The sequence below is a fragment of the Mustela nivalis genome, assembly GCF_964662115.1.
Source record: "Mustela nivalis genome assembly, chromosome: 3".
In the NCBI taxonomy this organism is placed as follows: Eukaryota; Metazoa; Chordata; class Mammalia; order Carnivora; family Mustelidae; genus Mustela; species Mustela nivalis.
Genome location: NC_139022.1, coordinates 32,178,214 through 32,191,845, shown reverse-complemented (window position 1 = coordinate 32,191,845; position 13,632 = coordinate 32,178,214). Strand labels below are relative to the sequence as shown.

The 13,632-nt window shown below is 42.4% G+C and overlaps 1 protein-coding gene across 3 annotated transcripts in view; it reads left to right on the top strand.

Moving 5' to 3' along the window:
• The window catches only part of RUFY1 (RUN and FYVE domain containing 1), a 68,317-nt gene that overhangs the window by 19,927 nt on the left and 34,758 nt on the right, over positions 1-13,632 (top strand). For all 3 annotated transcript variants that reach the window (XM_082723566.1, XM_082723567.1, XM_082723565.1), the window contains exons 6-8: positions 8,371-8,432; positions 10,880-10,945; positions 13,522-13,591. In XM_082723566.1, the coding sequence (XP_082579692.1) occupies positions 8,371-8,432; positions 10,880-10,945; positions 13,522-13,591 (198 nt within the window). The remainder of the gene's footprint in view (positions 1-8,370; positions 8,433-10,879; positions 10,946-13,521; positions 13,592-13,632) is intronic.

The following is a 13,632-nucleotide window of genomic DNA, read 5'->3' as shown; positions in this document are numbered from 1 at the left end:
ACATCAACATGGAGTAGACAAGTCCCCAAGGTTGGGTGTGGACCAGAAGGGAGTAGGTGCAGGGGGCATGAAATGAAAGCAGGCAGCAAGGAGCAGAGCAGGACTGCTCTCCTTTCTACCTGCCCAGGAGCGGGTGACCAGGACTGAGGCCTAAACTCCTAGCGGCAGGGACAGTGAGTGAGTGGTGGGGGAGACACATGTAGCTATGGCTGGGCCACTGCCTGGCCTTCTTCCTGCCACAAGTTCAAATTCAGATCTGTAGAATCTAAAGCTTCCCCTAATCCCTCCGTACCCAAGCCACTCCTTCCTATTTTTCCCCCAATGGTTTTGTTTCTGCATGTTGAAATGTTTCAAAAAATACAGAGAAGTGTTTTTGAAAAGAACCAGCGCCTCAGAATCCTAGTCCTCAAGAGACAGCTGAATGATTTAATGTTACATTTTGATACCTATCCTTTCAACACATGAATAAAGGTGTGTGTGTGTGTGTGTGTGTGTGTGTGTGTGTGTGTGTGTGTGGTTTTTTTTTTTAGAGGTATTTGGATCTTTCTTTCAACCAAAAAATACGATTATTCCAGGCACACCCATTTTGTAATTTTTTATTTGACACTGTGTCCCACATGGCTCTCAATGTCAGGAGAGATATGTGCTATTTAAATGGCTACACAGTAGAAGCATACTTTAGAGAGACTGTGTGTGACTTGTGTTCCAGACCACTGCAATTAATCACATATCTCAGTAGAGCGAGTCATGATCTCCTTTGGTTTCCCAGTGCATATAAAAGTTATGTTTACACCATACTGTAGCCTATCAAGTGTGGGATAGCATCATATCTTTAAAAAAAATCAATGTGTAAATAAATAATAAAAATAAATTAAGCTAAGTAAATTAAACAAAAAGTCAATGTAAAGTGTTTTTTTTTTTTAAGATTTTATTTATTTATTTGACAGAGAGAAATCACAAGTAGATGGAGAGGCAGGCAGAGAGAGAGAGAGGGAAGCAGGCTCCCTGCTGAGCAGAGAGCCCGATGCGGGACTCGATCCCAGGACCCTGAGATCATGACCTGAGCCGAAGGCAGCAGCTTAACCCACTGAGCCACCCAGGCGCCCTGTAAAGTGTTTTTTAAAGATTCTATTTATTTATTTGAGGGAGTACAAGCAGGGTAGAAGGTCAGAGGAAGAGGAAGAAGCAGAATCCCTGCAGAGCAGGGAGCCCAAAGCAGGGCTCAATACCAGGACCCCGGGATCATGACCTGAGCTGAAGACAGACACTTAACTGACTGAGCCATCCAGGTGCCCCATATCTTAATTTTAAATTACTTTCTTGCTAAAAAAATTCTAACCATCATCTGAGCTTCCAGCGAAAGTCCTAATGAATGATCACAGATCATCATAACAAATGTAGTAATAGGAAAAGTTTGAAATCCAAACTTTTGGTGATGACCAAAATGTGACACAGAGGGGAGAAAATGCTGTTCGGAAAACGGTGCTGATAGGCCTATTCAACACATGGCTGCCATGGACCTAGCCCTTGTAAACATGCAGTGTCTAGGAAGTGCAGTAAAGCAAAAGGTAATAAAACAATGTATGCCTGGATTCATTTGATGAGCGTACCATAATTTATTTAACCAGGGCTGTATTAACGGAGGTTGATTCCGTATTACAACAGTACTATAAACATCCTCATGCCTCTTTGCACTGTTGTCCATTAATTTCCTTAGGATAAATTATGGAATTTCTGTGTTAAAGTAAACATCCTACATCAGTGTGACGATGTTTTGATGAGCACCTTGATCTTTTTCAATCTCACAGACCAAAACAGCTCCTCTCAAATTTCCATTTTTTTAAAGCATGTTTAGTTTTGGTGGTTTGTTTTGTTTTGTTTTGTTTTGTTTGAAGATTCATCTTAGAAAGAGAGAGTGTGCATGCATTGGAGGAGAGGGAGAGAATCTCAAGTAGACTCCCCACTGAGCGTGGAGCCCCATGTGGGGCTGGACCTCACAACCCTGAGATCGTGACTTGAGCCGAAATCAAGAGTCAGTTGAAGGGTGTCAGTTAAGCATCTGCCTTCAGTCATGATCTCAGGGTCCTGGGATCAAGCCCTGTGTTGGACTCTCCATTCAATGAGGAGTCTGCTTTTCCCCCTCTCTCTCTACCATTCCCTCTGTTCATGTGAGTACATACATGTGTGCTCTCTCTCAAATAAAATATTTTTTTTATTTAATTTTAAAATTTATTTAATTTTAACTAATTGAGCCACCTAGGCACCCCTATTTATTTTTTAAAGTAGGCTTCATGCCCAACATGGGGCTTTAACTCAAGATCTTAGGATCAAGAGTCACATGCTCTACCATCTGATTTAGCCAGGTGCCCCACCAGATTTACCTTTTTGAAAACTCTGGAGGTCAAGTATTTTTTGCATGTTTTATTTGCCATTGGTGGTTCCATTTTTGTGACTCCCCCTTCCTGTTCCTCCCATTTTTCTGAGTCTTCCATTTTTTCTACTTTATTATAGATTAATAAAGAATATAATTATTATAGATTCTACTTTATTATAGATTAATGATATTAACTGTCAGAATTTTGGTTCAATTTTTTTTCTGATTTCTTCCAGCTGTTTTCCCTGCAAGGAAAGAAAGGGCTTTTTTGCAGTCAAATTTATTTCTTTTCCCCAAAGATTGTTTTTACATAATCTCTGCTCCAACCATGGGGCTGGAACTCAGAGCCCTGAGATCAAGAGTTACATGCTCTACTGACTGGGCCAGCAGGCACATTTAATGGACTTTTTCTTTTTTCTTTCTTTCTTTCTTTCTTTCTTTCTTTCTTTCTTTCTTTCTATCTTTTTTTCAAAGATTTTATTTATTTATTTGAGAGAGAATGAGAGCGAGAGAGCATGAGAGAGGAGAAAGTGAGAGGGAGAAGCAGACTCCCCAAGTACCTGGGAGCCCGATGCGGGATTTGACCCTGGAAGTCTGGGATCGTGACCTGAGCCAAAGGCAGTCGCTCAACCAACTGAGCCACCCAGGCACCCCTAATGGGCTTTTTCTCTATCCCTTCTAAGGTATTGTGCTTAGAAAGTCCTTCCCCATCTAAAAATTAACCTACTTTTTAAAATCAACTATTTTTTTACATTTAAGTAATGCCTGTCATTTATTTTGACATAGTGTGAAATGGGAGTCTGAGTTTCATTTACAAACACTAAACCAGTTTTCTCAGTATCATGTATCAAGTACATTTTTCTACTAATCTGAGATTTCACCTTTATTATGTGTGAACTATCCCTAATCCACTGAGGTTTATTTCTAAATTCAAAGGCCTAGTCTCTGAATCTCTTTATCTTATGTCAGTAACAGTCCTTTTTTGTGTTTAAGATTTTATTTATTTATTTGACAGAGGGAGTAAACACAAGCACGGGGGGGGGGGGGCAGAGGGAGAGGATGCCCCACTGAGCAGGGAGCCTGACTCGCGGCTGGATCCCAGGACCCTGACGTCAGAACTTGAGCTGAAGGCAGACACTTGACCGAACCACCTACCCTTCCCTGTAGTGTTATTTATTGTTAATTACCATCATTTAAGAGACAGTCTGAGGAAACCTAGGAAAAGTTCTCTGAAATGACAGTTGTCAGCTGTTTCATTCATTTTTTAGTTTAGTTTTTTTTTTTTTTAAGATTTTATTTATTTATTAGATCACAAGTAGGCAGAGAGAGCAGGGGAGCAGGCTCCCCGCTGAGCAGAGAGCCCAGTGCAGGGCTCGATCCCAGGATCCTGGGATCATGACCTGAGCCGAAGGCAGAGGCTTTAACCCACTGAGCCACTGAGGCACTCCTCATTTTTTAGTTTTAAATAGAATTTCCATATGTTAGGGTGCCTGGGTGGCTCAGTGGGTTAAAGCCTCTGCCTTCGGCTCAGGTCATGATCCTGGCGTCCTGGGATCGAGCCCCACATCGGGCTCTCTGTTAGGCAGGGAGCCTGCTCCCTCCGCGTCCCCCCTCCGCCTGCCTCTCTGCCTACTTGTGATCTCTGTGAAATAAATAAAGTCTTAAAAAAAAGAATTTCCATATGTGTGTCTGTGCTCAGGGTAGAATTTTTTTTTTTTTTTAAATTCTAGTAGACATGTAGCATTATATTAGTTTCAGGTGGACAGTGTAGTGACTCGAGGCTTCTGTACATTTCCGTGCTCTGTTCTTCAGCTCAGTGCCTCTCATATGCCACCAGGAGGTGTGAAGGCTTGCTGCTGGTGTCTGAGGGATCCTCTTATGTTTAGAAAGTACTGTTCCAGTCTAATTTATTTCCCGTTTTTATTAAAAATGAGCATGCAGTGCCATCACATACCCTTTTTTGGGCGTCTTTTGAAACATCTTATCTTTTATCCCATAAATATAATGGAATTCATACATAGGTTTGTGATATTACCTGTTGTGATATTATCTCTGCATTCCTAAAATAAACCCAAAGTGGCCATCGCGCATTATTCTTCTAGCATACGCCTAGATTTCACAGGTCTTTGTCCCTTCACGGTGTCAGAATTGTGTTACTCATAAAATAAGGTGGCTAATGTTCTTTTCTTGTTTTCTGTAACTTTATTAGAGCAGGAATTTTTTTTTTTTATTTGAAGGTTTCTTCCTGGTACCTCTTCAGCTTTATGCTTTTCTTTTGGTCATAGTTTTTTGTTTTTGTTTTTGTTTTTTTAAAGATTTTATTTATTTATTTGACAGACGGAGATCACAAGTAGGCAGAGAAGCAGGCAGAGAGAGAGGAGGAAGCAGGCTCCCTGCCAAGCAGAGAGCCCGATGCGGGACTCGATCCCAGGACTCCGAGATCACAACCTGAGCCGAAGGCAGAGGCTTTAACCCACTGAGCCACCCAGGCGCCTTGGTCATAGTTCTTTGACCACTTTAATTTTTTACTTAGCTCTTGGTATGTGTACTAGTTTCCTATGGCTTGAAATGATTTTTTAGTCACATATTTTTCCAAAAGTCATTTATTTCATTCAGATCTATTAGTTATATGAGAGTATTCCTTTATAGCGTCTTAAAATCTCACTTTCTCATTTGCAATATTGTGTACTTGCCAGTAAATACCAATCATACTTGATAGAGATTTGTCTATTGTGTTGAGTTTGAAGAATCAGCCCTTGCTTTTATTGATCACTTTTGCTTTGGGAGAAGGGCTTTATTTGCTTTTTGATCCATTAATGTCTATTTGAGTGTTAACTCTCTCTCCTTTCCTTCTTTCTTTCTTTTTTATTTTTTAAGCTTTTATTTATTTGACAGAGAGAGAGAACATGAGCAGCGGGGAGGAGCAAGGGGAGAGGGAGAAGCAGACTCCCCGCTGAGCAAGGATCCTGATGCAGGACTCGATCCCAGGACCCTGGAATCATGACCTGAACCAAAGTTAGATTTTAACCGACTGAGACACCCAAGCATCCCTCTCTTTCTTTCTATTGTTGGGTGTGTGTGCTTTTTTGCAGTTGAAAATGTATTTCTTTTTTATTTATTTTATTATTTAGGGTATTTTTTGTTGTTGTTGTTGTTGTTTTAAAGATTTTTATTTATTTATTTGACAGACAGAGATCACAAGCAGGCAGAGAGGCAGGCAGAGAGAGAGGAGGAAGCAGGCTCCCTGCTGAGCAGAGAGCCTGATGCGGGGCTCCATCCCAGGACTCTGAGACCACAACCTGAGCGGAAGGCAGCGGCTTAACCCACTGAGCCACCCAGGCGCCCCTTATTTAGTTTTTTTTAAATTTTATTTTTGAGTAATCTCTACACCCAGTATGGGGTTTGAACTCACAACCCAAGATCAAGAGTTGTTTGCTCCGCCCACTGAGCCAGCTAGGCGGCCTTTATTTCTTTTTATTATTAATTTTATTGCAAAAGAAATGTGCGCTTGTTGAAAAAAGTTTATATAGAAGCATATCAAATGAAAAGTAAAATTCAAACTCCTTTCTCCCTTCCCCTGTCAATCTCACTCATCCCCACAGAGAACGGTAAAAACCGAAGGGAAAGTCTTTCTAGAACCAGTTCTCCTTTTTTCTCTGCATTTATGTTTACATAGGTTTTGTTTCAAAGTGAATCCTTTCTTGCTCTTATTTCTGGGTAAGGAATCCCCAGCCCAGTAACCAGCAGTCATCACTGTATCTCCGGCTGGGAGTTGACTGGGCTGAAAGAGGTAGGCACTTCTTGACTGAGGGCTCTGTGATTGCAGTCGGGTTGGTGACAGGGCAGCAACCACTGAGGCTCCTGTCTTGCTTGTCTGTCTTCTGGGCTGAGGGACTCAGTGAGCTGGGACTGGAACAGCAGAGCCCTCTCAGGCATCTCTGTCCTCATATGGTCTTCTCCACTTGGTCTCCAGGGTGGTCAGAATTCCTCTGTGGAAGCTCAGAGGTATATACCCCTATAGGGAGAGCCAGGAAGAAGCTTGTGTTGCCTTCATTAATGTGGCTGCAGAAATCATGGCCACGTTTCTGCCGCTTTTGACTGAAGACAGACACTGAGGCTGCCCAGGTTCAAGCATCGGGAATATAGATTGGTAGGAGGTATGACAGAGAAGTTATAGAAGCCCTCCCACATGGCGCTAGCTTTAACATAAATGGTATTACTATAGGGATGCCTGGGTGGCTGAGTCGGTTGAACATCTGACTCCTGGTTTCAGCTCAGGTCATGATCTCAGGGTCATGGAATCAAGCCCTACTTGGGCTCCGTGCTCAGCACGGAGTCTGCTTGAGATTCTCTCCCATGCGCACGTGTTCTCTCTCTTAAATAAATAAATCTTTTTTTTTTTTTTTTAATGGTGTTATGGCGCACCCCGGTGGCTCAGTCGGTTAAGCGTCTGCCTTCAGCTCAGGTCATGATCCCAGGATCCTAAGATCAAGCCCCACATTCCATCAGGCTCCTTGCTCAGCAGGGAGTCTGCTTCTCCCTCTCTCTGCCTTTCCCCCATTCGTGCTTGCGCTCTCTCTCAAATAAAATCTTCTTTAAAAATCAAAATAAAAAATGGTGTTACTATAAAGAGTTAATGCTGTACCTATCACTCTAGGACTTAACATTTTCTCCTGAAGCATTCTTCATGTCACTATACATCCCTCCATGGCGTTCTTTGTTACGGTTGTGTAAGGATCTGTGATAGGGCTCTTACATGAATGAAAAGTAGCTACTGATGGACCTAGTTTTCCCATTTTTCAAATAAGAGTGGTTTCATTTACTCATACTGGAGTGGACAGTGGCAGACCAGGCTCTCATTCTCTCCAAGTGCTTTATTTCTGGACAAAGCCCTTAGCATCCAGATGGAGGGGTTTGGTTCCTCCCTTGTTCTCCACAGCAGCAGAGAATGTCCCCTGGAAAATGAAATAGGACCATTTCACCCACAATTTAGGGACGGAAGGAGGCAGAATATCAATTAAGGTTACCTACCACTTTGGTCTAGCAACCCAGGCCTCTTTTTTATTGTTATTGTTATTGATCTTTGTTAGCAACTTGATTGTCGAATAAATACAAAAAACTAACCTTGACAAGGGAGGAAAACTTCAGAAAATTCCCTTAAATTCTGATTTTTTTTTAAAGGTTTTATTTATTTATTTGACAGACAGAGATCACAAGTAGGCAGAGAGACAGGCAGAGAGAGAGAGAGAGGAGGAAGCAGGCTCCCTGCTGAGCAGAGAGCGTGATGCGGGACTTGATCCCGGGACCCCGAGATCATGACCTGAGCCGAAGGCAGCAGCTTAACCCACTGAGCCACCCAGGCACCCCTAAATTCTGATTTTTTTAAAAATGTATTTATTGGGGCTCCTGGGTGGCTCAGTGGGTAAAGCCTCTGCCTTCTGCTCAGGTCATGGTCTCAGGGTCCTGGGATCGAGCCCCACATCAGGCTCTCTGCTCAGCGGGGAGCCTGCTTCTCCTTCTTTCTCTGCCTGCCTCTCTGCCTACCTGTGATCTCTGTCTGTCAAATAAATAAATAAATAAATAAAAATGTGTTTATTTGTTTAGAGAGCAGGAGGGGCAAAGAGAGAGAGAGAGAGAGAGAGAGACTCTCAAGCAGACTCCCTGCTGAGTGTGGAGCCCAGTGCAGGGCTCGATCCCGCCCTGAGATCATGACCTGAGCCAAAATCAAGAGTCGGTTGCCTAACCGACTGAGCCACACTGATGCACTCCCCTCCCCCAAATTCTGGTTTTTTAATGTTTTTCTTCTAGAAGGGGGTAGGGTTATTTTTCTCTTGGTTTGTGGGCTCCATCGATTGCTTTTATAGAGCAGGTTAGGCCAACTAGATGTTTGTAGGAAAGAGACAGGAACATAAATATCCTGAATTTTAAAGATAAAAGGTTTGTGGAGAATGGGACAAGTCTCTCTTATTTAAACTTGTGCTTTTCATGTCATTCAGGTTGGCGTGATTGATTTTTCCCTCTACCTTAAGGATGTGCAGGAGCTTGATGGTGGCAAAGAGTAAGTAACGCCTTGTGTGCTGCTGCTCTTCATGGTTTCGTGAAATTCTGCAGACAAGGCTACATTGGCGTTGGCTTTGTGTGCCATTTTCATTCTCATCGGGTGTCTTAGTTACAGAAGTAATACAGTAATATTCCCTCGTACAAGGAACTGAGCTCTGCACAATAGAGAAGACAAGTGAAATGTGCCCATTCACATCCCCCCTTCACTGCCCTGCCTGCCCCTCAGTGGGGAGACCCTGCTCAGGTCTCCTCCGACGGCTTTTCCAAACGCTGCAGACATATCTGTTGGTTGTATAACTTGCCTTATGGTTTGTTTGAATATAAGTGGGACAGTACTATTATATAGACATAAGTTCCCTTGGGACTTGTTCTTTGATTCTGGTGTCTCAGATGTCTCCTCGTGCCACCCATAGCTCTCCTTCGTGCTGGTTAACAAGAACATTCTTTTAAAGGGGGTTTTCTGGGACAGAAGAGAACTAAACAAAGCAAACACTGTGTATAAAATGCTGCCATTTGAGTTATGATAAAGAATATACATCCATATTTACATGCTGTACTTCCACGCACATGGACTCTTCTAGAGTAGCATATGGACCGGCTAACATGGGCTGACTGGCGGGGAAGAGACTGGGAGGCAGGCATGGGGGGTAGTTTCTCTGTAAGCCTTTGGGTTGTGTTTGAATATTTTACCACATATCTTTCAAATGTGTTCTGAGAAGGGTTCTCACGGTCGTGTGCCCTAGCAGCACACCACATCTGTCAGTGGGAACCCCATTAATGTTTCAGGGATACATGGATTCACCCAGTTGAGACTTAAACAAAAATAGATTCTTGGGGCATCTGGCTGGCTCAGTCAGTAGAGCATGCAACTCGGTCTCAGAGTTGCAAGTTTGAGCCCCAGGTTGGGTATAAGATTACTTAAAAATAAATTTATATATACCTATATAATTAATGTAAAGAAATGGAAATAAACTGATTAATCAGTAAGGGGATAATTGAATAAATTATGGAACATTCAAAATATTCCACTCTGTGATATATTATGCAGACAGAACAAATTTCACCTACTGGATATAGTAGACTTAAAGGGATTTCCACAAGGTATTCCTGAGTGAGAAAAGTATGATACTGACAGGTGTATACAGTTGACCCCTGAACAACACGGGTTCAAACTACATAAGTCTACTTATACAGATTTTTTTTGCAATAAATACAATACAGTACTTTAAATGTGTTTTCCTTCTGATTTTCTCTCTCTTTTTTTTTTTTAAGATTTATTTACTTATTTTAGAGAAGGGGAGGAGGGGCAGAAGGAGAGGGAGAGAGAGAATCTCAAGCAGACTGCATGGAGCACAGAGCCTGGCGTGGGGCTTGGTCTCTCAAACTTGAGATCAGACCTGAGCCTAAACCAAGAATCGGCTGCTTAACCAGCGGTGCCATCCAGGCCCCCCCAACCTTATGATTTTCTTTAACTTATTTCTTTGTAAGACTAAAGTATATAATATATATAACACTTGAAATACGTGTTGATTACCTAATTGGTAAGGCTTCCAGTCAATAGTAGGCTATTAGTAAAGTTTCTGAGGAGTCAGAAGTTAACGTGCAGTTTTTCAACTGCATATAAGAGTTAGGGCCCTAACCTTTGCATTATTCAAGGGTCAACCGTATATCATGTTTGTAGACAAACCTAAGAAATCCCTAATATATTTTTATGTTTCAATTACATACCCTAACTATACGTAGGTACCTATGTATAGGTACCTATGTGTATGACACACCAGGGATATTAGGACCATATGTATATAGGCTCAGCAGACTATTCACGCGGGTTACCTGCACACCTATGTGAAGGGCAGAACAGGTAAAAGAAACAACTGACTATTCTGAACAATCCAGCACCTGTGACATGCACCTGTGTGAACATACATATATATGTAAAGAAGCTGGGGTTTGGAGGAAAGTGTAACTTCAAAATGTAGAAGTTTGCGGGGTTTTTTGTTTGTTTATTTTTAAGCCAGACTGGTCAGCTTTATGTGTTAAAAGGGCTCTGGTGTGCTTTCTTGAGCCACCCACTTTCCCTTCAGCATGACAGGGGCCGCTTCATCGGCCACCTGGAGGGAGGGCACCTTGTGCCAGATGACTTTCTCTCCTTTTCCCAGATGCCCAGCCTGCCAGGGAAGGAGGGGGTCTGCCAGAGGTCTGCTCATGTTTGTGCATCTCCCAAGACCCTGGCCGGTGTCCCTGCCACACCCCAACCCTTGGCCAGCTTTGCTCTCTATTTATTCCGGGATTGGGAGCAGGCAGACGTTATTATGGAGGTCTGACTGTCCCTAGGTTTCCTGATGACTTTGGTTCTCCTTCAAGGTGATCAGCGTGTTGGGGGATGGTTACAAAGTATTAGCCACAAATAAAGGAATGTCTCTCTTTTTATGCTCTTTTTAAAAGGCATGAAAGAATTACTGATGTCCTTGATCAAAAAAATTACGTGGAAGAACTTAACCGGCACTTAAGGTAGGACTCGCTCCTTTCTCCAGTGTTACAGTTCGGTCTCAATACACAATAATTGTTTCATGGAACATTTCTGAACTGCCATATATTCATTACTGATGCTTTTGCCAAACCAAGAAAGAAGGTTATCACGCTTATGTACGCAGAGTGGGGAAGTATGATTTCTCGATAAGGAGCTTTGGGAATTCTTGGGTTCTTTGTTTTATGTGGTTAGACAATGTAGAAAGCAACCAAATTATACCTTGAATCTCAACCCCTCACCCCTCAGCCACCTGGTTGGAAGTCACAGCCACGGGAAGCCCTGTTCCAGCTGGCAATCAGCACACATCCCTCTGAGGTGCCAGGGCAGGATAAAAGGGTTGAAAAAACCTTCAGGGCTAGACTTTTGATGATAATTTGGTAGCAAAAAGCAGGCGTCTTGTACTTTGATTTTTTTTTTTTTTTTTTTTTCATTTTAATTGGAAAGCTGCTGCTGTGTTTCCTGAAGCACTAGCCAATGGCGGTGGTGGTGGTGGTGGGGAGCGGGCAGATTCTGATTCAGGGGTTTGGGAGACCTGTTGTTCTCTGTGTCTCTGAATCCCCTCTGAGGGTGTGTGGTACATGTTGGCCCCGCTTCACAGGAGTGGCCCCTCTGGCCCCAAGCGCCAGTGAGACAGCTGAAGGAGCTGGCACAGTGTTGCCATATGGGGAGACTGCTCCAGGTTCTCCTTAGGTGTATGTTGGCTGCTATTGCGAGACGTTCTTGATAGATTCTTATTTATTGAGCATTTTTATAGGGAACAGGTGTCAGATTTTATCGAGTGCCCTCTGCTTCATTGAGGCAATCATGACTTTTATCCCTTAACCTGTTGATGGGATGTATTTATTAGTAGAAATCTTCATATTGAGCCATTTCTATATCACAGGGATAAACCCTACTTGATTGTAGTTGTATTTTGTTTTACTTTTTAAAGATTTTTTTCATTTGAGAGAGAGCATGAGCAGGGGGAAGGGCAAAGGGAGAGGGAGAAACGGACACCTGGCTGAGCAGGACTTGATCCCAGGACCCTGGGGCCCTGACCTGAGCTGGAGGTAGACATTTAACCATATGAGCCACCCAAGCGCACCCTGAATTATAGACTTAATAATCATTTTTTAATATGTAAACTGATCTAATCGTTCTCCGGTTTATTCCTCTCCATTGTGGTGTCAGGGTTAAGCAGCTTCAGAAAATGAATTAGTTCTGGTTCATGAGCATTCTTTGCTCCTTGAAAACATGAAGCTTGGGATGCCTAGCTGGCTCAGTCAGTGGAAGATGGGACTCTCGATCCTAGGGTTTTGAGTTCAAGCCCTTTGTTGGGCGTAGGAATTACTAAAAAAAAAAGGAAAGAAAATGTGAAGCTCAAAGCCTTTGTTGAGGCAGTACTTTGCTTTTCAGCTTTTCAATTTTTCCTAAGTTGTTTAGATTTTTTCCTTCTGGAGGATATCTCTCTTTTGGTCATCTATATTTTCTAAGAAATGTATAAATTTTAGTGACATTTTCTAAGTTAGATAGTTGGAGTAGAACTGAAAGTGGTATACTTTCAAAATTTGTAGTTCTCAAGGAGCCTGTGTGGCTCAGTTGGTTAAGCATCTGATGCCTGATCTTGGATCAAGTCTCAATCTCAAGTCCTGACTTCAAGCCCCACACTGGGTTTCACCCTGGGTGTGGCACCCACTTAAAACAAAAACAAAAACCTTGTAATTACCTCCATATCTTTTGTGTTCCCTTTTTCTGCTTTGTGTCGTTGTATAATTTTCTCACCATGCCACCCACCCCTCGCAATCCTTGAACCTTGGTTCACAAGTCTCCCGGGGTTTGTTTCTTTGTCCTTGCCTCAGTGGCAAAAGGCACCAGTTAGGGGCAGCAGGGCCTAGAGCCAGACCACCTAGGTTCAGATCCCGCTGCCCCACCAGTGGGGAATAAACATGAGTGAGTTTTCCAATGTAAAGTTATGGTTTCATCATCTATGAAACAGGTAACAGTGAGAGTTACTCACAGAATTATGGGGAGGGTCACATGAGTTGATGGAACTGAAATGCTTAAAACAAACAGGGCCTGGCACATGGTCCAGAGAGGAAGTTACTGTGCTTGTTATTGTTGCCATTGTTTTTATTGTTTGACATGTTTTTCAGTAGGAAGGTAGTACAGATTACTTAGAGCATTTGAAAAATGAAGCAAAGTATAAAAACAATTTAAAAACCTCATTTGATCCTATAACCCCAGAGTACCAATATCTTGTTACAGATAATGATCTAGATAAATGACCACTGGCACATTTTGGTTCCCATCTATCCTGTTAGGGAAAAAAAAATCTGTTTCCTTTCCAACTGGCTAAAAAAGAAATGGATAGCATATTTTGGGGGAAAGACATTGAAGCCTTTTCAGTAAATGTATACACACACACACATACATACATATTTAGAATTCTCGTCTCAGTTCATTGGAGACCCTCGGCTTTCCATCCACTGCACAGGAAACCTAGGAATCTGTTATTGTTCACAGGCTGGGGAGACAACCTTTATAAGCTCACTGTTACTTAATGTGTTGTTTTCTCTAGCTGCACAGTTGGGGATCTTCAAAGCAAGATAGATGGCTTGGAAAAGACGAATTCAAAACTTCAAGAAGAGGTTTGTAACTTTCTGAAGTTCTTAGAACAGAGTGGCCCGAG